This window comes from Calypte anna, chromosome 2 (genome assembly GCF_003957555.1).
Source record: "Calypte anna isolate BGI_N300 chromosome 2, bCalAnn1_v1.p, whole genome shotgun sequence".
In the NCBI taxonomy this organism is placed as follows: domain Eukaryota; kingdom Metazoa; phylum Chordata; class Aves; order Apodiformes; family Trochilidae; genus Calypte; species Calypte anna.
Window position 1 is genome coordinate 43094356 of NC_044245.1, and position 25977 is coordinate 43120332.

The following is a 25977-nucleotide window of genomic DNA, read 5'->3' on the forward strand; positions in this document are numbered from 1 at the left end:
ATGTGTTAGTGAATACAGATGAAATATCTACATAATTTACAGCTTTATGTTTGCTTGTGACCACATTAATGCTCAACTGCTCAATTACAATTCAATCCATATGCAAGGAAAGGCAGCAGAGTGCAGTACATATTACAGCCCCCTGTATACAGTGACAAGCACTGGATCTTGCAGTCTTCCTTCCTTTCATGAATTCCTGACTATCCCACTGCCATCCAGAGCCTGATTCTCCACTGAGCCTTGTGCAGTCAATCCTTCACAGCACTTAGGCTGCTTCAGATTGTGTCTGCTCCCCTGCCATGGGCCCCAGACACCATGCAAAGGGTGCAAGTGTCCTTAGCTACCACCCATCCACCCCTACACCTTCCCCTCTGTTGTGCAACCATGTGCTGAAACAAGTGGTGGGACAGATCCGGCATGAAAACTGCCTGTCCCTAAAGAAAGCAAGAGCTTATCTCCCAGCTGGAATGACCCCACAGCCCAACTCATGGATGCAGCCATGCCCAGGGCCTGCGCAGGTATCTGTGTGGGTGCCAGTCACCTCCATCTCAGCAAAGCAGATGCGAGGGGCTGAGCAGCAAACCAGAACAGCAGGACCTTGCCTCCAGCTTGCCCTACTGCAAAAGATGTCTTGTGTTACATTACAACCCCAAAAGATCTACTGGTCCAAGCCACAACCACAGGACTGGATGCTACAAAGGGAAAGGTTCTCCTGAAGCAAGTCTCTGTTTAAGTTTATGGCATCTGTTTTAGCTGGAGAGGAAAGAAAAACTTAGGGACTTAAAGCAGGGATGGAAACCACTGGTCTTAACACTTTATTTTAGTAAGCAAAAAGCCTATTGCTGCTGTACAGTGTTATACAATGAACTGCCACGGTTCTCACGTCACTAGTCCATAGAAATGTGCTGCAACTATCATGTTTATGCCTGCATGCTGAAAGAATGTACAAAGTTGCATTAAGCTCTGTTTCTCTTTCACTTTTTCTCTCTCTTTTTTTTTTTTTTTTTTTTTTTATTCTTAAACTCCCAACTTTTACAGTGCTGCAGTCGCTTCTGTGCATACTCAGGTACCACACACCATCCCAGTAAGGGAAGGTCTTTGCCCCAGATTGGAAAAAATCAAGTGCTATGATCTCTCAAGCCATTATCAGAAATGTAAACCACAAAAAAACAAAAACAAACCTTACTCTGTTAAGTAACCTTGAAAAAAAAATCTTTAAAAAATCTATTGAAAAGGAGACATCTCTAACAACAGGGTTTCCAAAATGGTGCGAGCTGTTTCTGAGAGTTGTCTGAGCATTTTCTCTTTGCCTACTTGTTGCTTTTGGAAAGCTAATTCTGTATAAAAGGGTTCTCAAAGCATGTGACCTTTATTTCACAATTTTTAAAAAATTGGAAAAAAGGAGTAAATTTAGAAATATTTTGCTTGATTGTGGAAAACAACTGCACTACAACAGAATCCCCCTCGTTTCTTATATTTTCAGTACAAAAGGCGAGTGAATAAAGAGAGCCTGCATCTTCAGTCTGGCACTCGTCTGAGTCACTTAAATCTATGCAAAATAGGTATAAAATACGAGGGATCTTCTTCTCCTTTATACCAAAACCTCACCAAACCCTTCTGGGGAGCAAGTCCCCAGCTAAGTAAAACCTCACCAGTTTTTGTATCAGCCAAAGTAGTTGTATTTTAGGTCCCCTCTGACAAGGTGTAATGGCTGGACTAGCTCAAAGGCTAGGGAGAGGCACAGGTCCAGCATAATTTTAAAAGCCTGGTGCTGGTTTATACCCTTATGGCTTCAAAGTTAAGTTGCACTTTAATTCATGATGCCACAAGCTTTGAGTAATTTAGGAGTGTATAAAACCAGCAAAGCTTAAAGTTGTTCGTCATGCAGAAGTGGGATAGACAATAGCTATTTTTTAACTGATTTGTATGAACTGATTTGTATGAAAGCAGCATTTGGCTTTGGGTCAAATGGTGTTGGGGGTACCAGCAGAACAATGTGTATTGCTGATGCTAATTACTACCAGTTATTATTCCAACACTTGTAAACTCAGGTGTCAGTAAAACACTAATACTGCTGACACCAATTTTCCATCAGATTCCCACTTTCTATTATTTTTGTTAGGCTTTCATGTGCACTTCTGCAGTACCAACCACTATTAAACTTGTGTTTTTCAGAAGAAATCTCTCCAAGTTTGATACTTTGTCAAAACCATAGCTGTTGAACTAAGACCATTTAGTTGAACTAAAAAGAAAAGCACAGGTTGTGTTTGCTCTCCACGCTAGTTTCCTTGGAAAGGTCACTGGTGAGGACTCGGAGCTCTCACCACTCACTTCCTACATTCTCAGTACTCTACATTCATGTCAGCAAATGCTACTCTCAAACACAAATTGAAGGAACAAGTCAGCAACAAAACTACTTCTAGACTGGTAAGGGCAGAATGCTACCAAGACAACTCCATAGAAAACCCACTGAAGCAGGAGCAAAATTCAGGTCGCTTCTTAGGAAAGCTCATCACAGATTGTTATTAATTTTTTGTTTGTTTGTTTTAAACCGTTTTGTAAAACCTTTATCTGGATATCCCCTTGTGATGTGCTATTTCAAACAGGCTAACGTGGGATCACCAGACCCCAACTGATACCAAAGGCTTCTGAATTTTTTTAGCTTCTTAGAAAATCACTGCTGACTGACACCCATCTGTTGGTGATCGGCTTCTGGTTCCTCTTCTTCTACATCGGCATTATATTCTTCAAATGCATCATCATCAACATCTGGAAGTCCAAGTAACTACAAAGAAGAGAAGAGACTATGTTACCCACTCTTGCAGCTTTGCTGCAAATCTTTACACAATATCTAGGTGGCACTTCTTGAAAACCTCAAACCCTGGAATAATATTGTTGCATAAGGATCTCAACTCTCTTTCCCCTCTGCCTGTGATACAGAAAGGTTTGAAAATGCACTGTCACACCAGATTAAGTCTCAGAGTCTGGAAGGCAAATAAAACAAAATTAAGGCACTTGCAAAAATCTCCGTGTTCTTCCCTGAGGTTGTGCCTTGAATTGTTTAGACTTGGCAGTGATTTAACTTCAGAAAGAACCATGGTAATATTGTAACGGTAGCTACCTCAGTTTAAGATTATATTTGGCAAACCTGAAAAAGCCAAAGAAGAAAGCATCCTCATGCAGAACTAGCTAATACGAAGCAGTCAAGGAGTCGCTAAAAACCTAAAGATCCCACCATGTTAAGTATTTCCCTTCACTGCATCACACCAGAGGAAACCTTGCATGCTGGGTGAAGCCCTTGCAGTGACAAATACTATGTATTCAACACAGAATCATCCTTGTCCCTTTAAACTTCTGCAAATTTAAATTTCGGCATGTGAAGAGCTGCCAGCCCATCTTCCTTGGACAATGTTTGGACGCCTCCACCTGATGGCTCCAATTACTGCAACAGCACTTCTTTGCTACAAGAAAAGGAGTAAACAGTGATGTCTGAACTTTTCCCCTCCCTTCCGAAAGGTTGCCAAGCCAACAGGAGTCAGGAAGACAGATAAACCAAGTAATAGCCAAAATAACGCATCTGTTGCAAGAATCTCATATTAGAATCCTACACTAGCAGCTATTTATAGCCACAAAGCACAATCATATGCCAGGCATTATTGGGAAGAGCATGTATTTAGCTTGCCAGGACTGGAAAAGCAGCACAGATGCATGCAGCACCCTGTTCAGAGCGTGACGCAGCTGTTAGTGCTTGGAAGAGGCAAAGCCCAGAAAAACCGGGAGGAGGGTGGCACTCATTAGGTAGTAGCATGAAAATGACAAGGCTGTGACAAGGTAGATTTTTAGGGCCTAAACTAATTTAGTCTGTGATCAACAGTCAAAATTCTTCATTGGACACAAATGCAACGCACAGAATTAGCCTCGAGGTCCAGTGAAGCTTGTGTTCCTCACTGTCACTGGGAGAAAACCAGGTTTAGTTGCCGAGTTTCTTTGGCAGGGAAATGGAAGAAGAAATTGCTGACTAAATCCCCTCCTTCGCATTTTCGATACACTGACAGAGAGACCCCAAGCTGAAAATGTTCTTGTTTCCTAAACAGACAAAGAGTAGATATTCCTAGCCATATACGTTTTTCAAATCAAATGCTTAACTGAACACGAAACTACTCAGTTCTTGTTCAGGATGCGGGGGTTTAGTTTCATGTTCAGCTAAAATTAAAGTACCCAGTTTTCAAAATGCAAAATCCAGGCCTCTAGACTTTCTTATCCACCAGTATTATTTCTGCTAAAGTGATTTGGTGTATTCAAATTAAATATAAGTGCTGAACAGCTCTGTTTATATCACCTGGCAGAGCTTTGATCACATTCTTTTTGCCCAGCTATGATTATAATTCCTTGGTTTGCAGGGGAATGAACCACAGAAGTCTTCATTCCATCAGATACTGTAAGCCTTTACCATGCAAAATTAACATGGAAAATACAACATTCACCAGAACTGGAAAGACACACATGGTCCTAAAGGATGACGAGTATTTCCTGCTTTTCACACACCCCCTTTCTCTTTGCCCTCAGGAAACTCAGCTCTCCTTTCTCTGCCATAGCATAAATCAAAGTGATGCTGCAGACATTTGCTATTTTATGAAACACAGGAAGGATGAAGATGGGGTGGGATGGGATGGGATGGGATGGGATGGGATGGGATGGGATGGGATGGGATGCTCCTCCAAGAAGGAAGTACTTTTGGATCTTCAAAGATACCAAGGGAGTTGGCCATGTAGGTCCTTCTTTTTAGGGGTCACATCTCACCGCTTCCCACAGGACTATGGTCCCTCAGTACTATCAACCCCTTACAGCCCTCAGAAGAAATCAGTGAATACCTTGACCCCAAGAGGGAGGACTGGGGTGCAAAGTGCAGGGAGCTTTACAGCTAATGGGTCAAAGCAGAAACAAGGACAAAGTAAGAAAATGAAGGTCACCTGAGTTGACTCTAGACTGTTTCCCACTTTGTCATCAGTCAAACACACTGGTTTCTGCTTCTAGTCCAAGTCTGTGTCCTATAAAAAAGGGGAACAAACCTGCCAGGTTTGGACACATGGGGCAAAGGAGGAGACAAAGGTGATGAAGAGGGAGGGAGGACAACAACCAGCAGTAGTACCTCCTGAACTACACCTGCTTATTCTTTCTGGCCAAACTACCTATCTAGAGGCAAAGAAGAGGTCACTGGGCCATATATGAATTAAATGAATATGGGATAAATGGCTTCTACACTGCAACCTCCCCAGATGGTGTGTAGACTTCTTAGGCTGGAGGTAAGCTCAATGCAGGAGTCCTGAAATTTGCTGCTGAATTGTACAACCATATTTTAGTTCTCTGCAAGCTCTGCCAGCTGGTAAAAGGTCACTCAGGCATTTTTTATTTGTCTTTTTTTCTCAACTCTTTCAAAATGCCCTGATATTTCACAAGTAACCCAGTAGTTTGTAAGTTGCAAACTCACAAAAGCAGAATGACATTGCCTCCTACCAAAGCTGATGTACACACATGCTGAAAAATAAACCAAGTGCAAGACAGAGCTTTAGCTGTTGACATTATGTTATGCTAGGGATAACATGATTCTGTCAAATCCTGGTGTGAAGGGCTTAGTCTCCAGGCAGATGTGTTTACAAGCACCAGCAGAGACACCTCAGATTCCAGAACGACACAGACATTGGAGTAGCTGGGATGCTGTGAGGCAAATGCTGGCATTTGAGGCCTGTGCTCAAATTGGTCTCATTTCATGTACCTGTGTAGTACTTCTGGGTGCTCCCTGAATAAGTGGATAATAAGGCAAATCACAGAGTTTTGTGGAAATCAACCTGGGAAGGCAGAGACAACAGTGCTCCCTACCACCTTCAGCAAAGAAACAGCATGATCTTGTATAGAGCAGGATTTAGAGATATGTTTCAGTTGTCAAGAGCTAATCAGCATTTTTTAAACACCACGTCTATGTAAAGATGCTGCCCTGGCACTGTGTATGCATATAACACATAGGGAAGATATTCCTGAGAGCAGTGAGGGCTGGTATGCAGCCCCCAGACCACCTTCACTACCTTCTGTGCCCAGGAAAGAGTGGCAAGCAGAGGGAAATCTGTCTCTCACTGAGAGGGATGTCAGTCTCTGAGCATTCCCACTCTCACTGTCTCTGAAACACGGTGCCCAGTGGTGTGAGCAGCCAATCCCACCCTGTGCCACAGCCCCAGAGAAAAGTCTGCAGGGGATATGGCTGGGCTGTTATCATCAATGTGCAGAGCAGGGCTGAGCTGAGTTACTGGGCTAAAATCCATCTGGGAGCCCTCAGTTAAGGGAGGGTAGGTGCTTGTGCAATGCACAAGGGCAGGGAGAGCTGCACTGCCAGTGCCTCCTCCTAAATATTTTCCTTCAAAGAAAGAACTCCAACCAACTTTGAAAACTATCTAATAATCTTGGCTGTCTAGCTGGAATTACCAAATGGAAGAGAGTTTCAGAAGGTGCTTAAGGTGCTTACCAAGCACTTGCTAAAAACCTAGCCCCTCCTTAGTGTCTCAGACTGAGTAGCCAGAACAATCAGATACTTCAGAAGAGCCTGGTCTTTCCTGCAGCTGCAGTTTTTCCTAATCTGCCATTTTTCAAACTGAAATTTGCCAGCCTGTTCTCTGACAGCAGACTTGGTTAGGATAGTGGAGAAGAAATGCCCTGTAAATGTACTGTTACCTCCAAGCTGACTGCAAGATGGTTTCATTAGCAAAACAGGTCCAGCAGAGAAAGAATGGAGGACAGCATGAAGTAATGCCAGAGAAATAATTTCCCAATACTGAGGAAAAGCAGTTTTGTTCTGGCAAAGGCTTGAGGGTGCAAAATAACTGTTTCCATGCATCTACTGTAACATCCTTCACTTTTAAAAACCCATTCTACCATACATATGCTATTTCTAATAATTACAAGGGGAAAAATGCCAACACATTCCTTACTAGATCTGCCTATACATAACCATTGCTCCAATGATAAAACTGGTTTTGTTGTACTGACACAAATCTCTAAATACTCAAGAGAGTCAAGAGAGAATGTGAGAAACTTCATCTTTTTGGTACATCCAAGAGAAATCGAAGAGGTACTTAACTACAGTCTGCAAGAGTTCTCTCACAATTCAGGATGCTGGTTTTGAGCAGACAAAAGCATAAGTTCAACAGCTGGGAAGCAAAACCAGAAAAAGACAGATTGCAAATAAAAGAGTTTTTCACAGGAGCAGAACTAATGATAAGAAGAAAAAGTGCCCAGTAGTGCTGTATCTTTTAAGTCACCTCGAGAATTTGCATCCAGACTGGGTGTCTTTGGAAAAGATACACTCCAGCTCAAACACAATTTATAAACACAATTTATGTCGTTGGTTGTGAGAATCATGGGGTGAAATGTGATGTATTAATGGGGGGCCAAGAGTAAATGAGCATAATGGTTTGCCTTGCTTTGAAACTTTTTATTCTGAAGAGTATTTTAGCTTAGTTTGACTGAAGCCAGTTCCTCAGTAACTTCAGTTATGCTGAAATAAATGTGGTTTAAATGAAATGAGTGATCTGTAGCAATTTAATTAAGTCTTTTTGAAGTCCTACTTAGTTAAACCAATGGAAGTTTCTCCTCAAACACACAGCTTTTCTGAGCAGGAGAAAACAGCTATGAAGATCCAAGAGCCAAATATCGTTCTGGGAAACACATTTATATTTTTGTATGTTTTCACAATTACAACCAGCTGTACTGACAGATCAGATTTCCAGTCCTTTCTAAGAAAAGTGTGCATCTGTTCTATTTATTTCCAGTCCCTCAAAGGATTCTTTAGAATGATGCTCTTTTATGTCGACCAGCTGTGGCGGTCTGTGGCAAGGCAATGCAAGGGTGTAACACAGGGAGGGACAGAGTTTTCATATCGGTGCTCCAAGCCCTCCCTTTGGCTCTAAATACTTGGGATACGCTTTCAGTCTTCTCGATTAGGCAGCCAAAAAAAGAGAGGAGAGAAAAAGGTCTAAATTTTCAGCTGAGTATAAAAAACAATCCCTGGGTCAGCTTTCTCAGGGACACTACAGGAGCATGGATCTGGCAACAAACCTCTGCTCTGCTTTGCACCAGCCCCTTACCCAGCCCCAGGCACTCAAAAGGAGAGGCTGTGCAAAAGGAGGATTTGGCAAAAATGAAGGGCAACAGCCAGCTTAAGTCACCTCACTCTGACAAAAAACAGGCTTTGACCCAAATCTTAGTGTTAAACAAGGACAGAGAAAGCCTAGTAGTGGCTAAACAGAAAAATACATGCTGCCTCCCAACAAAACCCAGCTTCTGCTCCAACTTCTCAAGCAGTAACCAAACTGGCATTTGCAAAACCAAATGGCAAGCATGCTAGCAACAAAACCAGGACCACATGGGGGAAAAAAGAAGCCAACCCTAAAATAAAGCAAACCACCAAGGAAAGACTACAATTTCACCTTCCTGGAGGTTTACTTAGATCCTTACAGAACTTCCCAAGTCCAGTGCCAGGAAACAATTCTGACACAAATCCCATGGTGCTGACTTGCACCCTATTCCTCAGACTCAGGCACGCACCACTGGGACCAAAGCTTCTGACACCGGCTGCTTCAACACTTGGCCTCCCACCCCACACTGGAATCTCATTCTCTCAAATGCAGAGATGGAAATGAAAAAGGCAGCTGGCTTCCAAAGAAAAATTTCCAATAGTTCAATGGAACGAGATCATAGAATAAGAACCTGATCATAACTTATGGGCTAATACCTCTCTGCCCAGGCAGCTGACTGGAGATGTAAATCCTTGCAGAAGAAAACCCACCATGCTTCATCCAGTGCTATCCTGTTAAAAGTCACAGGTAACTGTCAATACTTAGAAGAAAAAAAGAGGCACTTACAGGCCTGAAGGATTTGAAGACTTTTTCCAATATCTCATGGAGTGTCTTTTTCCCACAGGAGGAGATGTAATCCTGTGCGAGCTGCAGAAAAGGTAAGCAGTCCTCACTTTCGCTCCACACGTGCTGAAAACCAACAGCAACACAAGAAAGAAAAGGCATTAACAGGAATTCACACTGGCCTTTCCACATGATTTTATAAGGTGACATGTTGTAAACATCTGGCAAAGTACACTGGGCCTGGGCCTCCTGCAGTTCAGACCCACACTAGAGCGGACACTGCAGGCTGCTCCAGATGTCACACTTTTGAGGCAGAACCTTGGTTTAATAAACATGATGCACCAGAAAGCAAGGAAATCAATCCAGAAGAGAAAACACTTTATGACTGCACCAGCAATGATGGGTATGCATGCCCTGCACATGCATCTTTTACAAGTAAAGGTGTTTTTGTTTGACATCTGCCCTGCTCAGCCCTGGTAGTCATATTGGGTTTTCTCTTTTTCTGCATCATTCACTGCAATGAAGCCCTCAGGAAGAGCTAGAGCACTGCTTTGTCTTCCTGGTGTTAGTGGAAATGTGATGAGACCCTGGAGGTGGAACTTGATGTGTAATTCTCTTGACGATGCAGAAGACATAAATACATCCGTGGGTTAGACACAGAGAGCCAAGGGGAGACATTTGGGCACTCACAACATCCTGACACTTCATACCTCCCTTCCTGTTTTGAGGTTTCGTCTTCCTAGACCTGAATCTTCTCTTTGTTGGCAGACACATTTAAACCCATTTGGGATATTCCTCTCACCTTGCCCTTGCTTTGGAGATGCTGGTTCCCTGGCCTGGCTCCGTGAAGCCTCTCCCAAAACTGAATGCTTATTCTGCTGCTATGAGGTTGCTTGAAACTGACCTGGTGAGCAATGGTGGAATCACTCAGGCAGTGAAACTTCTTGCACACAAGGTCAGCACCCAGCACAAGCTAATGCATACTTTTAAAGACCTTCTTTTTGAAGACTTGATACCTGGGACTGTCTGTCTGCTGTAGGTGGTCTGTAGGTGGTCTGCTACGGAGAGAAGCGAAACACTGCAAAATTGGTTTGAGACTCTTACACCTCTGTTTTTGTACAGCAGCTCTTTTTGCCATGCAGCTTTGTACTGTTCTATAAACAGTAGTTTATGCTTAAACAAGGAAAGAATGAGGAAGGTCTCTCTGAAGGGAAAAGAAGGGAAAGAGTCAGAACAACAGATGTTTCAATCCCTAACATAAGGCTGCATGTCGCCTTCCTATCCAGTGGCAAATACCTGCCAGGGATGCAGTTTTACACTCATCAAAGTAACACACCACTTAACATCACTTAAGCTGCATCTTTAAGATGAAAACATCAACTGCCTCACAATGAACCTCACTTGACCTACATTTTCTTTGCTGCTTGTTGCACTTTACAAGCGTAAACATTGTGAAATGTTTTGTCATGAGAACAGCCCTGCCTTACTGAGTAGGTTCTGATCTTTCCATATAACCAGAGTCATCTCTTAACCAGGCTGGCAATAAAAATAAGTTCTTTAAGTTTTACCAACTCTCAAAGGCACATATCACAAGTCTCATGACAGTCCATGCCATCTTACAGTCACGGGCCTTATAGTCCTATAAATACACAACCAAATCTCAGCTTCTGTTTGCAACAACAACAAAAATCTGCACTTTTTGATTTCTACAGGCTAAAAAAGGCAGCGTTACATAAAGTGAGCTCAAATGAAGCCTTTTTAAAATAAAAAATGAACACTTTCAAATAGCAACTTTGTAAGAAAAGCCTCAAGATTTTGGAGGTCTGACCCATGACTTCTTAATACTTGGGTTAGCAATAGTTGTTTGGTTCCTTCTAATCTTTCTGTCAAACATAAAAGCTGGATGCCACAGCTCAGAAATCCCTGGCTCATGCTAAATCTGTTGTAATTGTTTACATGTATAAAACGATTATGACTGCTAATATCCTGATTCTTGCTTAAATTGCAGCTTCTTTTGACTATAAGTGCTATACAGAGGAGCCTCCACATAAAGTATAATCAGGCCCTGCCCTTTTATAAGTAATAGCTAGATTATTCCCCACAAAGTTAACCCCATGTCTTCTTATCCAGTTTTTATAACCTCTTTTCAAGCTGCACACCGTTTTAGACTCCAGCATGAATTTGTCAGCAGTAGCACAGAATAAGATGACATAGCACGAGGGGAAAACCTAAGCAAGTAACTTGACCACTGAGTCTTTGAAGAGACTTTTTTGCATAGCATCCTAAGGCAATAAGAAGAAAGGTTCCAACAGTTCCCATGTCTGCAGAAGACTTCAAACTTTGGCTGTAGTGACAAACACACCAGGAAAGGTTTCACATGCCATTAGGACATGCATCTCATTCAGAAAAGATTTGATTTCATCTTCCCTCCCAACAGGAAAAACCCTTAACCATAGTACAACAGTTCTACAGTTCTCTGTGGAGGTTGAACTCTGCACTGAGGCAGTGCAGGAACTGAGTCTCACCACTGACTCATGCATGTCCAGAGGAACCTGAAAAAGGAATTCTGTCCGTTTTAAAATATAAACACACATAATTTGAAGACTCAGCTCCTCCTAAGAAAGTCAGAGCAGCCAGTAAGGCTGCACACACTTTTCCTGGAAAAACCCTGATGCCTGAGAACCTCTTTGCAGTGGGAGAAGTGAGCTGCTGGCAAACCGGTGGACCACGCAGCCATGGCTGCGTAATTAAAAAAATATTAACCTCATCATCTGAGTATGTTTTCCAAGCTTGCCCAGTTTTGCTCACAGTTGCTTTGTGTCACTATAAAAGCACACAGCCACCTCAGCTGAGGTAGGATCATGGTTGAATTATCTAGCTCGGTACCTACAGACAGGATGCAGCTGAGGCAATTCATGGTGTTGCATCTGGAGGGGTTTGCTTTACCTCTCACACCTTTAGGTGACTCAGTATTGCTGGATGACAGAGTCACTTGCCAGACCATCTTTTTGCTCACCTGTTGAGCATGGCAGCAAGACTTTTTCTTTGTGGGGGTAATTCGACTTGCAGAAAATATTCAGACTCAGTGACTGTGTTCTAAGATATTTTACAGGAAATCTTGCATCAAGGTGGCACCGTATTTTTATTTGCTTTATCAGTTACTTTGAATACCAGCAATAAGACAGTGACAAAACAAATGACAGGCTACAAAGAATAGCAGCTCAATCTTCACCCTGAATGGTTACGTTTATACAAGTCCAACTAATTTTTTGAGAACACCACAAGCCTCAGGAGCTAAATAGCACATAGCTCAGCTTTCTAAAACGCTGATTCAGAGAGTTTTAGTGTCCAGGTGGTACTGAATATGCCAATAGGAATCTAGATGGTTCTTCTGCATCCCTAGAATGTTAAAAACACAGCCCACAGTTACCTTTACAAGAAATCAAAACTACATGATTGTTGTGATCTGCAATCTCTGATTTTATACACAGTTCAGAGTTATTCTCCCCCAGATAGCATCTTGGCAACCTTTCTAAGTTTTTCTCCTCCTCCTGTTTAAGTTCATCATTTCCTCCTTGTAAGTGGGTTATGATGGACTTCTCTGAAACCTGCTAAATAGCTTTTTAAGTCACATCATTATTACGAAATGAAGATGTAAAGAGAACAAGCATTCCAGGCAACAAATGCTTGTTAAATGTGAAGTTCCTTTATAAGAATCACAGGGTGCATAAAGGTTTAAAGTGTGAAACTGTAGAATTTGCTTATATTTACTCAATTTCACACTTCCCCATGTTACTGAAGCCACACAGTAAGGCTGAAGTGCAAATGACAATCACTTCCCTGGCTTGTATTAAGTCTCCTTAAAATAAACTTTAGCCTGTAAAAGCACATAGAAAAGAAACTTATCTTCTAGAACATAAAAAAGAAAATTACTCCAAAAAACAAGATAGCCAAGCTCAGAGCAGAAATTGAGATGCACAAGGGGCAGAAAAGGTGATGCTGGTAAATCAGCTCATTAGTGGTTCTTAATTGCATTAAAGAGACACCATCAAGAGGAAAAGAGATGAGAATGACACCTATCTGCCCATCTTAAAAGTTTTAATACTACAAAAAGTGCTTGCAGTAATTATAACACCACCACCACCAAAAAAAAAAAAAAAAAAAAAAAAAAGGCAGAAGAAATCATTGCCTCTAGTTTTCCACTGTTTACATTCTGGATTCACAGCAGTTGGCCCTTTGGCTCAGTTTTACTACTGATGGCTTTGGGTGGGGAGTCCTCCCCGCAGCAACCATGGAATGAAAGTATTTGCCAAAAAACAAAAAAAAGGGAAAATGTGGTTGCAAACCCACAAAAATTGGCTAGTGTTGGAAGCATGGGAATAGGTTCTGAAACTGCTTTTTTTTTTTTTTACAGCTGACCAGATTTTGTTCTGAAAGAGATCGCTCAGTCATCAAGCAGCATAAAATAAAAAAACAATAAGCATCTAAGAAAAATAAAGAGCTTTCTTCGAGATTTTTTATATCATTAGCATCCAGTAACAGCTTTAGTCCTGCATTTGACTCGTACATATATCCCTGTTTAAGATTCCTGCAGGCGTGGCCCTTTCCAGACACCAGCACTTCTAGAAGGGAATGAGCACTGGGTTTTGACAAGCTCATAGGAGATGGGAAGATGAGTGTGCAGGGCTAATCCCACCATAGACTGGGATAATCCACACCCAGAGATGCTCCACAGCCATGGCTGGCACTGCAGCTGAACGTCTCATGTATCGCTGGACAGATGTATAACTAAACTCCAGACAACTTCTTTCATAATTCAGTGTGACCATCTGCCTGACACAATAAAGAAATGTCCTGCTCGCTGGGATTTGTGGTCCTAGAGAAGTCACCTCACTGCTCTTTGTTTCCATGAACCCATCTGTCAAATGGGTTCATACCACACTTACCTGTTGGAAAGAAAATTAATTAACATTTGTCAAGCAGGTCGAGGGATGAAAGTTGCTCCGGGAAGGGAAAGACCTGTAACATTCCCACAAGAATGGTCTGTACCAGAAGGTATTTCTTTAAAAATAAAATAAAATCCGTTCATTGCCCTTCACTGGAGCTTGGCAGGTTACAAACCCCGTGACGAGATGCCGCTTTTCGGTAACTCTCTTGCACTTCTGCTCACCACCGAGAGGGCTGAGGGGGAGGGGAACGACCCACTCCCCCATCCCAAAGCCACGGGTTGTTTTGCCGGTTCCTTTTCTGCACAGACTTGCCGCTGAACTCCGAGAGGGGCGGGGAGGGGACGGAAAGGGATAGGGCTGGCAGCTCTCCGGGTCCCCCCAGACCCTGCGGGCCCAGGGGGGCGGCGGGGCGAGGGGGTAGGGGGGGGGATGGCGCGGCCCTCCTGTCATCCTGACTCCATTTTATTCCTGCCCATTCTCCATTTGCAGTGACAGCCCTGCCAGCCCGCTCGTCCCTTCACCGTACCCCGGCACCCCGGGAGGATGGAGGGGGCTGCGGGGGCAGCATCAGACCCCGCGGGGCGCAGGAGGAGCGGGGAGGGGCTCGCACTCCTACTCTCCCCCAGAGCCCGCAGACTCCCCAGGCTGCTGGGGTGATGGAGGAGGCCGGGGAGAAGAGGAAGGGAAGGAGGGGGCGGGTGGGGGGGTCGCTGCCCGCAGCCCTGCCCGCGGGGCCGCCCTGCACCGGCAGCGGACTCCATTTTGCAGATCGTGGTGCGCGTTGGGGAGGATCCCCCCAACCCCTCGCCTTGTCCCCGCCACACCCCCGGCCCACACTCCGGTCGCTTCCGCAAACCCCGGCACCTCCTTCCCCCATCCCCGCATCCCTCCAACCCTCCAGGGCACGGCCCCTTCTTCCGACCCCCAATCACCCCCGTCCCCCCCCTCCCCCTTCGGGCACTCCCCCTTCGGGTTCTCCCCCAAGCACCGGGCCGGGGAACAGCAGGGACGGAAGACGGGGGTGTCCCAAAGCGGTGCAGGGACACGCACGAATACCCACGCACACCCGTCACCGCTCCCCCCCCAACCCCCACTCCTCCTCCCGGTCCCCTCCCTGGGGCACTCACGAAATTGTCGCCGCAGGCGGCCTCCGGGCAGAGCACGTAGAAGGAGACGCCGGGCTCGGCGTAGAAGTCCATGCGGCGCTCCGTCTCCTCGGCAGCGATGAGCTGGAAGGGCGTGCGGGCGCACCACCGCTCCGCCGCCTCCGCCAGCGCCTCGAAAGCCATCGCCGACACCGCCGCGACCCGCGACACCCGCCACCCGCCCGCGCGCTCCGCCCCGCGCCCCGCCCCCCACACTCCCCGCACCCCCCCCGCCGCGCCTCTCACCGCCTCCCCCCTCCCTCCCTCCTCTCCCAAACCCCCCCCCTTCGTGCGGGGGGGAGGAGGGAAAGGGGGAGTTGGGGGCTCGGGAAGACCCCGCCCCCCTTCTTCCTTCCCCGTGGGAGGGAGGACGTCCCACAGAGGGGTCCGTTGACTCGGTGTGCAAGGGTCCGTTCGGCACCCGGAGTACGGGTGTGTCTTCATTCCAGTTCGGCAGCCGCGGGAAGCGTGGCCAGTGGGGCGAGGGAGGTGGGTGTCCCCCTCTACTCCTCTCTCTTGAGACCCCCCCACTTAGAGTCCCGTGCCCCCCCCCCCGCCCCCAACAACACAAGAAGGACACGGAGCGAGTCCAGAGGAGAACCGGGAAGATGATGAGAGAGCTGGAACACATCCCCTGTGAAGGCAGGCTTGAGAGAGTTGGGATTGCTCCCCATCGAGAAGACTCCAGGAAGACCTCACAGGGGGCTTCTCGTGCCTGACAGGGCTACAGAAAAGCTGGGGAGGGACTTTTTACAAGGTCATGCAGCAGTGAGATGGGGGGTAGCAGTTTTAAGATGAAAGAGGGTAGATTTACATTAGCTATTAGGAAGAATTATTTCCTGCAAGAGTGGTGAGATACTGGAAAAGGTTTTCCAGGGAAGTTGGGGGTGCCCCTTCCCAGGCTGGACTGGGCTTTGAGCAATCTGATCTGGTGGGAGGTGTCCCTAGGGGGTTTGAAACTAGGTGATCTTTAAGGTCCCTTCAAAACCAAACCATGCTATGATTCTGTTACTTGATGCCTTCTGGCAACTTGAGGAAAGAAGCCCGCCTGGAAAAGAGTTGTCAGCAAGACTATACCTCACTTTGCTTCTCTCTCTCTTTCCAGAAACAATCCATAAATTTTGTCTGTTACTACTAACAAGCAAGTCCACCTAACAATATTCTTTTATGCTAAGTAGTTCAGTACCACTTCTGCTGAGTTTCAGGGACTCTATCCAAGTGCAAGATGTTGCACTGTTTAGACACACATGGATTCAATCCATGAGATGGGAAGGCTTTATAATTTGTGTCAACGATGCTGGGGACTGATGGATTTGCAGTTACGTTCATATTACTCTTCCTAGCATGTTCCAAATGATCATCTGTATGTCTGTCAATGTATATGAGGTAAGAGAGCTGATATGCATTGATAAAGGACCTTAGCTTTGCATTAGTGTCTACTGAAACACAAAGGAAAACAAATCCCCACAGACCTGTGTGAGATTTTGGCTGGAAGCAGGGGATCTCATGGAGGTGACCAGATCGGCCTGTGATGAGCTGGAAGCCCATCATCCTGCTCTCTGGCAGGAGATAGAAGAGTTTGCATGGAAAAAGTCAACATTGTCTTTCAAATAGTGCCCAGTGGCTGTTACTTGTCTCCAGAGTGATATTTAACTGCATTTCCACCATGAGTGGTAAATGCCCATCCAGTGAGGTTTGTGTTGCATATCATATGCTCCCATCATACACATTATTAGTTGGTGCACAAATCATTCAGCCCCTGTTGAAGTTACTGATGTGGTCACGATCTGCAGAGATTATGAGGTTGAGTGGGGCAGCACCAGTACCCTGCCTGCCTATAGCACCCACACTGCTCAGCTGGGCACTGAGGTGTCAGGAAATACTAACAAAGAGTGCTCTGCAACTGTAACTCTGTCCCTTTCTGCACATGGGATGCAATTGCAAGCTGTTTTTTCCACCAAAGGACATTTCATTTACCCCATGCAGATATTCTGGATCTTGTTCTCATTCCTATTAGAGTGGCAAGTGCTGAGCACCCTTCGCTGCACTTCTAGCTGTACAAAGCATAGTGAAAAATGCAAACATTCAAAAACTCATGGCCTAGGTTCCTTAAATCCCAGAACCTGGGGATTCTTTTGTAGGTACTCACCCCACTGCCAACACACATCCCTTTGCCAGGGCAAAATTAAACAACACCAGTCTCCTACCTACTGCACAGGCCTGGGAAGATGGGTGCAGTAGTACCTACAAAGCACTCAGTGGTGATAAAAGATCCCTATGTGGGGTTTTGCAGGTAGGCCAGGGACAGAGTGGTGTGTCCTGGACAGCTAGAAAGGAAATGCTAAACCACTGGCCATTTCCTGAAGGAGGCAGGGGTCCTGCAGAAACCCAGACATGACCACAGGCTGTTGGGTCTCTAGGGGCTGGCAAGGCTGTGACTCCTTGTGCAGGGCTTCATAACTCCAATGGTCTTTGAGGATCTGGTGTTTGGTGGAAGCTTTTTCCAAATGTTTACAGAATAAGCACGAAAATAGGAGATGGAAAAATACAGCCTTTTCTCCTAAAACATGACATGGACACCTTGCCTGCAACCAATGGGCAGGGTGCCACCACCTGGGCAGATATATCCCTCATCACAGGTCAACCCCAGTCCCACCATCTCTTTGCACTTCCCTGAAATCTGGCCTCGTTTTCCATGTTGGGAAAGATTAGGGTGGTGGAATTGAATTGGCCTTCCTTCTCACTTTGCACAGGGTTTGGCATCTGGGTTTGGGGATACCCAAGGTGGACATCCGCATCATCCCAGCCCACAGTGCCCAGGACTGTAGCAGCAAGGGGAAGTTAAGGCTGCATTGCAAGCAGCCATGATTTCAAGTAAACAAGGTCTTGGTGTTAGCACCTATGATTTATGTGCATTTTCAAAACCCCATACAAACATCTTTTTAGTCCTTAAAACGTCACTTTGAAGTATGTGCTGTTCGTTATCTCTCTTCCATGGGTAGGCAAGCTGACAGGTTTTGAATGAGACTTTAAATATCTTATTGCAGCATGCACTACAAAATCCTTTGTCGTGTCTGACAGCGTAGCCATTTGAACTAGACAGCCATGCTCATTGGTTTATTTACATGTGAGGATTCTCTTTGCCCATACACCTGTGCCCCAAAAACAGATTATAAAAGCAACCTGGTAAAGGATGGTAGTTTTGGCAATGCAGGAAATCAGGCTGCAAAAGTGTTGCTTGCAAAGTGAGCTAGGCTTGGTGGTCCTGGCCATCACACCAATGCCAGGGGATGAGGGATGGCAACATGGAGGTGAGGTGGGTCACTACCCATGACACACTTCTGCCTCTTTGCAAGTCAAAAAGCAGAGACACTCGATGATCATGTGAGTAGATGGGTAGATGGGCAGCAGCACTGTACTATGCCTCAGCTTCTCCAAAACATACTGTACAAATCATGTACATGTTTTTGCTCCCAACTTGCTCCAAATATCCATGAGCAACTGTGCCCCAGAGGCTGGCCACATAAGGGGAGAAGCTGTCTTCTTGGGAGAGGAGAAGAGCAGAGGTCAAGGAGCTGTCTGCCGTGGCAAGGACTGTTTGCAGAGTTGAAACCACTCCAGTGGGAAGATATTTGCCCCTGTCTTGCAGAAGTGCACTTCCATTTCCATCTCCCTCGAGGACACAGCAGCTCCAACGCATTTCCCCAATCCAGGCCATGGCAAAGTCAGGGAAATGTTGCTAGATAGTTTCAGAGGGATGCAGCTAGCCTGTAACTATTGCTTAGTGGAAACAGCATTTCCCTTTGAAAAGCATATGGAGAGTATTAGGAAGGGAAAGCACATGCACTGCCAGAGCCATGCGAGTTGAATCTGAAATATAAATATTGGCATTATACAGATGACTTCTGGTTTTATATAGGTCCTCCACCTTCCCAGAAATTAAATTCTCAGGACAAAGGTAAATTAACAGCATGAGTGTTGTGCACATAAATCAAATGTCTGCCGTTTGTATTAGTTGGAGGAGGTATGGTAGGGAAGGTTTTAGAAAGTATGAGGTAACTGGCTCTCAGAAGTTAAATTTACAAAGCCTCACAGGCACCTGGTGATGCGAGTGGTCTAGAAAGATGTAAACTTGACAGTCCTGTGCTCAAAGGAGGAAGGTAAGAGCACCTTGCAAGGTGTTTACTCTTTTCCTATTCCCCCTTGGCACAGAGATACTAAATGATGTGGCGAAGAAGGGACACAAGGGAGGGGGAGTGAGGAGCTGCAGAAGGTGGAGGAGCAGAAGGGTTTCTGAAATGTGCCAGACAAAGAAAACTTGCCCGTGGCTGTGGTGTCTCTCTGAAACACTGAACCACTGTTCTCCTCTACAGTGGGTTAGAAATCTGACAAATCCAGCCCATGGACTGGGCACCTTCAAGATTTTTTTTTCTCTCTTTTCTTCTTATGAAGAGCCCTTATTGGTCTGCTTTTGGTGAACTGCCAAGCAATCCACATTAATTTGCCTGACCAGCTGTAAGAACCCGATTGCCCTCCTGCACCCCTCATTACGCACCCTTCCCACTGATCTAAATACAGAAAGGTCAGGAGGGTGAGCTCCAGTATATTATTAGAGATACACCCTTAATTGCTGTGCTGCATCGGCTTCTTCTCTTCATCTCTACATTATCTCTGCAGTTTGGTCTCTGAAGGAAAGACTTGCCCCAGGAGAGAAAAGGATTGGGAAATCCTGGGGTAAATAAATGGGGCTCTGTGTGTGTATGTGTGTGACCTCCTCATGACCAACCCATCCTAGGCCTTCTTTACACCATGGACCTTGAAGTAGAAAATATTTCTTACTGTAATCAGTACGAGCTCATTTGCAACCTGCATTTCACAGGTCCAGAGCATTGACTGTTGCACTTGCTTGAGAGAGGTGCTGAAACAGCTGTCCCTACACAAGCCAGGTCTATGAAGGGCTTTCAATGGTCCTTTCACCATCATGGCTTCACAGGTTTTCACCAAGCCTGTGACAGCACTAAATGTCAATATTAAATGCAGTACAGCAGCAGTGGGTTCTTCCAGGGACTCAAAATGAGTGACTACTGCCAAAGTAAATCAGCTTTTAACTGCTGAGCATCTACACTGAGTTTATTAAAAAGTGAAAAATTCCTGGCTGCTACAATATTTCCAAACCACACACTGGATGCAGCATCCTCCCCCAGCACACAACCCCAACCATCCCCTGAGGCTGGAATCCAAGACAGCTTGCAAATTGTTCCCCACCTGACTTCCCTGCTCCTGAGGATACTCCTGAGTGTCTAGACAGCAATTTGTGGTTTTCTTGTCTTTAATGAGAAATGCAGCTGTGGTTGCTGTCTTTGCTTTGGGTTGTTTTTTTTTAACCCATTGCCATGGTAAATGGAGTTGAGGAAAGGGCAAGAAAACTGTGAAAAATGATCCAAGCCAAGAAGATGTCTTAACGGGAAGGTGAATTAGGAACGTATGGTTTCTCAAGTTTTAAACTACAAAAAAATATTAGTTAGAAATATACACAGAACGAAGGTCCTGCTGCTCCCACAAATCCTGACATCCTCCTTTTGAAGTCAATGGTTGAATAGACTATTGCTTTGGCAGTAAGAAATCAAGCACATAAATAGTGATGAAGATCTAGGCAGTGAAAAATCCACTTTCTAATTAGCAGCTTTCCCTGGTGGCATTGCCTTCTCCAAAACATGAACTTAGATCATCAAACAAGCCCCAAATCTGTTCTCCTCCAAGTCCCTGCTTTTGAGGAAATAGGAAGATTATGTGCTAAATGAGAGAGAGAATGTACCAATGCACTGTCATCTTCCTGGTCCTCCAAGCAATTTGGGAGTCTATTGCTCTTGACACACAGACCAGCAAGATCGTGCCATGTTGCTGGGCTCTCTGCAGTAACAGGGGAGTCCTTCCAGGCTTGACAGTGCTATGCTTTTAGTAAAGCAGTGGCACGTTACATTTGTGACCAGTGTACTGAAATACATTGCAAATATTTGATGACTCAGCAAACTGAGGGTAATACAAGAGGCTGGATTCACCATGGGTCACTTCACCTGAAGTGCTGTAGAAATTTCTATCCATCTTCCATTCATCCTGACCCTCAAAGCCTAACATGAAGCCTTCATGCCACCACATCAGGTAAAAAAATTACAAAACAAACCAGCTGATTTTGAAAGAAGTTGATTTTGCTTGATACTTTCTGAAGCACAGGCTGTATACACATTTAATATTCAGTGCCCTTTTGGTAATGGTATGGCTCATCTCAAATGTAGACACAATGGCTGGCATGAAGAGCTGTGAACCTTTCTTAGGGTTGGCCAGCTGAGGGTCAGCAAGCAGCCAGACAGACATGGACAGAAATGAGGCTTAGCAAGCCCAGGCTGGAGGCAGAGATGGGAGAAATCAAATGAAGAGCACTGGACAGCTTCTACCCTGGCATCTTTTTTGTCAAAGCTTTTGACATGCCACTGTTTGCCAAAGCTCTTTATCTTTGGAACTGTGTAGACATGAGCAGACCATGTGGCCCCACAAGCCAGCTGTGGAATATGTTCTGAATTTGTTTATTAAGAGCTGAAAGGTGGTTTTGCAAAGAGCTGAATGTCATAAGGCACCACAATCTCTTCGGCAAACAAACAGGATTTTTTGTCAGTTTGCAACCCTTTATGATATTGAAAGGGCATAGAGCTGCAGACTGTCCCTGGTTTTCAGATTAATTGCTCCACTAGTATAAAAGATATTCGCATAATAGTCCCAAATTAGTTGATTGCATGAAGTGCCAGAATCCTTAATGCTCTGCTATTTTAAACACATGGAAATTGATTCAACACTTATCGTCTTTTCAGAGATGTAAATTTATTGAGAAAGATGCCACTTCTTCTTAAGCTTCAGGCAAGCTCTGATACTTAGCTTTCAGGGCACAAGCAGGTTTTCACGGGGACTTGTGAATTTAACACCAGTCATTTATTTTTCTTCTAAAGGCTCAGAGAAACAGAGGAAAATTGTGCTGTCTACAGAGGAAAAAACAAAAACAACAACAAAAAACCCAAACAACAAACAAGCAAACAAACAAACAATACCAGTACAAGCACTGGTGTGAACTGGCACAGATATGGCAGTATCTGGCACATCATACCTGGAGGGTCTTCTCCCAAGCACGGACACTGGCCCAGACCTTGCCCTAACTTCTGTTGCAAATGCTCTGTCAGTAGCTCCACGCTGGTGTTAGAAGCATCACCGAGCTCTGTTACAGTCATTTGCTTCAGGGCAAGAGCAATGAAAAACAGAGAGCAGGCAGTGATGGCAATGACATTGGACAGGTCAACACCCTATGGCAAAGGAAGTTCCCCCTCCCTTTCCCAGTTCATCCTAAGCTTCTAAAAGCAAAAGGTATTGATTGTTCATCTTCAATTAAAAGCTTGTCTCTGAAAGTTAGGCTGGTTCCCAGCTTCAGTCTGCAGGGGACACCTTCCTCCATGGGCAAACCCTATGTTGATGTTGAGGGCGTGCGGCTGCTATTAGGATTAGATGAGAAAAAGCTGCAGCCTGGTCCTAGCTCTGCTGCTGACAGCCTTTTTTTTTAAATTTGGCATAGTTATTTAGCACCTTAAAAGATGGAGACCTATCTGTATTATATAGGAATGCTGTTCATGCCTTAAAGCTTGTGAAAATATGAGTTTCTCCCATGGAAAAAGGTTTGGGTTTTTTTAACGGTTAAGCTTCCGCTAATTGATCACATGCTATCATTCAGCATGATTCATCATTCACCAAGGGACCTGGGAGTCTGGATTGACAGGAAGCTAAACATGAGCCAGCAGTGTGCCCAGGTAGTCAAGAAGGCCAATAGCATCCTGGTCTGTATCAGGAACAGCGTGGCCAGCAGGTCCAGGGAAGGGATTCTGCCCCTGTACTCAGCACTGGTGAGGCCACACCTCGAGTCCTGTGTCCAGTTCTGGGCCCCTCAGTTTAGGAAGGATATCGAGGTCCTGGAGCAGGTCCAAAGGAAGGCAACCAGGCTGGTGAAGGGACTCGAGCACAGACCCTATGAGGAGAGGCTGAGGGAGCTGGGGGTGTTCAGCCTGGAGAAGAGGAGGCTCAGGGGAGACCTCATCACTCTCTACCAACTCCCTGAAAGGAGGGTGTAGCCAGGTGGGGGTTGGTCTCTTTTCCCAGGCAACTCTCACCAAGACAAGAGGACACGGTCTTAAGTTGTGCCAGAGGAGGTTTAGGTTAGATATTAGAAAGAATTTCTTTACCGAAAGAGTGATCAGACATTGGAATGGGCTGCCCAGGGAAGTGGTGGATTCTCCATCCCTGGAGATATTTAAAAAGAGACTGGATGTGGCACTCAGTGCCATGGTCTGGTAACCGCAACGGTGGTTCAAGGGTTGGACCTGATGATCTCTGAGGTCCCTTCCAGCCCAGCCAATTCTATGATTCTATGATTCTATGATCTCTATAAAGCCTAATATTATGCTTCTGTGATCAAGCAGTATTTCTTAGTGTCTTTCTTATCCCCGTATTTTTGCAGAAAAGCTGGAACGGGACCAGTTCACATAAGGTGCCCACACACCCATGGTTAGCTTAGGTCAGGAGAGCATTTCCAAAGCAAATGCCCCAATCATCCCCACTTACTTTCATAGAATCATAGAATAGGCTGGGTTGGAAGGGACCTCAGAGATCATCGAGTCCAACCCTTGATCAGCTACCGCCACAGTCACTAGACCATGGCACTGAGTGCCATATCGAGTCGCTTTTTAAATGTCTCCAGGGACGAAGAGTCCACCACCTCCCCAGGCAGCCCGTTCCAATGTCTGATCACCCTTTCCGTGAAAAAATTCTTTCTAATAGCCAATCTGAACTTCCCCCGGCACAATTTAAGACCATGCCCTCTTGTCTTTTTGAGAGTTGCCTGGGAAAAGAGACCAACCCCTGCCTGGCTCCATCCTCCTTTCAGGTAGTTGTAGAGAGCAATGAGGTCTCCCCTGAGCCTCCTCTTCCTCAGGCTGAACAGCCCCAGCTCCCTCAGCCTCTCCTCATAGGATCTGTGTTCGAGTCCCTTCACCAGCTTGGTTGCCCTCCTTTGGACCTGTTCAAGGACCTCAATATCCTTCTTGAACTGAGGGGCCCAAAACTGAACACAGTACTCAAGGTGTGGCCTTACCAGGGCTGAGTATAGGGGCAGAATCACCTCCTTGGACCTGCTGGTGACGCTGTTTCTGATACATGCCAGGATGCCATTGGCCTTCTTGGCCACCTGGGCACACTGCTGGCTCATGTTCAGCTTCCTGTCAATCCAGACTCCCAGGTCCCTTTCTGCCTGGCTGCTCTCCAACCACTCTGTCCCCAGCTTGTAGCGCTGCATAGGGTTGTTGTGGCCAAAGTGGAGGACCCGGCACTTGGCCTTGTTGAAGCTCATCCCATTGGAGTCAGCCCATCTCTCCAGTCTGTCCAGGTCCCTCTGCAGAGCCCTCCTGCCTTCCAGCTGATCAACACTTCTCCCCAGCTTGGTGTCATCGGCAAACTTGCTGATGATGGACTCAATCCCCTCATCCAAGTCATCAATGAAGATATTGAACAGGACTGGGCCCAGTACTGATCCCTGGGGGACACCGCTGGTGACCGGCCGCCAACTGGAAGCAGCCCCATTCAGCACCACTCTCTGGGCCCGGCCCTCCAGCCAGTTCCTAACCCAGTGCAGAGTACGCTTGTCCAAGCTGTGGGCTGACAGCTTTCTCAGGAGGATGCTGTGGGAGACGGTGTCAAAGGCCTTGCTGAAGTCCAGGTAGACCACATCCACAGCCTTCCCCTCATCCACCAGACGGGTCACCTGATCATAAAAGGAGATCAGGTTGGTCAGACAGGACCTGCCCTTCCTAAACCCATGCTGGCTGGGTCTGATCCCCTGTCCATCCTGCAGGTGCTGTGTGATTGCCCCCAGGATGATCTGCTCCATAACCCTGCCAGGCACTGAGGTCAGGCTGACAGGCCTGTAGTTTCCCGGGTTTTCCTTTGTTTTGCCTTGCATCATGGGGAGGGTGCACGAGGTGGATTCCTCTCGGGTAGGGAAGGTGGATGCACATTGCAGTCTCAGCACTCCTCCCAGGCTGTACTAATTGCTAGCATAGACACAACTACAGTACATTTACTGCACCTTAAAATCTCTGGATGGCATTTGGGAAGTGAGTTAACTGGCTGGATTAAGCACCAGGTCTGGGATGGATCTGGTTAATGCTTAATCGGGGGATTTGTTTTCTTGCTTACACCACTTTGTTTATGATGTTCAGTCTAGCCTCAGAAACAAGGAGGAAAAATCTGGTTCCATTCCTGAGGTAAAGCATGTTTGACTTTTTCATAAGCTTGAAATAATTTATTCAGAGTAAGGGGGGGTTACCACAGAGATGGATTTTGGAAATGCCTATTCACTTCTGGAGGTCAGGTTCAGTCAGTATCTTTTCTCCTAGTAGGAAGTGGTGGTCTCTCTTAAAGACCCATTAGCTTCAATTTGAAAAGTGAAGGGAAACACCAGAGTCTGCTACTGCTGAATGGTCCCCACCCTTCCCTTTCCCCTTCTGCCTTCACTCTGCACCATCGCAACCCAAGCAACCAACTATCTCCCCTAATTATGCAATGACTGCACGCCTAAAAATACCTATTACATCATGAGGAGGGTGACAACCACCAGCATCTTTCAGAGCAAAGCCTTTCCCCCGTACTGGTGACTTATCATGTTGATTGTGCTGAGCTGCTACAGGGCTACTGTGTGACCTGGCTGAATGGCCCCTGTGGCTGGCACCACTGGATGGACTCCCACCTTCATGTCCCCTTCACCTCAGTCCCACCAACAGCCCTGCTGTCATCTCCTCTGTGCAAACCACTCCCAAACATCTCCTATTCCACTTCCCAAAGCACACAGGGCACATCCTCTGCCTCTGGCATACACAAGAATTCTGATGTGTG

At 45.8% G+C, this 25977-nt stretch overlaps 1 protein-coding gene across 1 annotated transcript; it reads right to left on the reverse strand.

Annotated features, from left to right (window-relative positions):
* Positions 1-802: 802 nt before the first annotated feature.
* Positions 803-15226, reverse strand: MTURN (maturin, neural progenitor differentiation regulator homolog). Its single transcript, XM_030445478.1, has 3 exons — positions 14983-15226; positions 8910-9032; positions 803-2785 (listed from the first exon to the last, which is right to left on the reverse strand). The coding sequence occupies exons 1-3, from the start codon at positions 15142-15144 to the stop codon at positions 2675-2677; spliced, it is 396 nt and encodes a 131-aa protein (XP_030301338.1). The 5' UTR covers positions 15145-15226; the 3' UTR covers positions 803-2674.
* Between the last annotated feature and the right edge of the window lie 10751 nt (positions 15227-25977).

Excerpts from the sequence above, each read along its gene's own strand:
- MTURN (XM_030445478.1), bottom strand. The coding sequence starts at position 15,144 with ATGGCTTTCGAGGCGCTGGCGGAGGCGGCGGAGCGGTGGTGCGCCCGC. Across the intron at positions 9,033-14,982 it reads CCGCCTGCGGCGACAATTTC|CACGTGTGGAGCGAAAGTGA; the intron begins GTGAGTGCCCCA and ends GTTGGTTTTCAG. Across the intron at positions 2,786-8,909 it reads TCTTCAAATCCTTCAGGCCT|TTACTTGGACTTCCAGATGT; the intron begins GTAAGTGCCTCT and ends TCTTCTTTGTAG.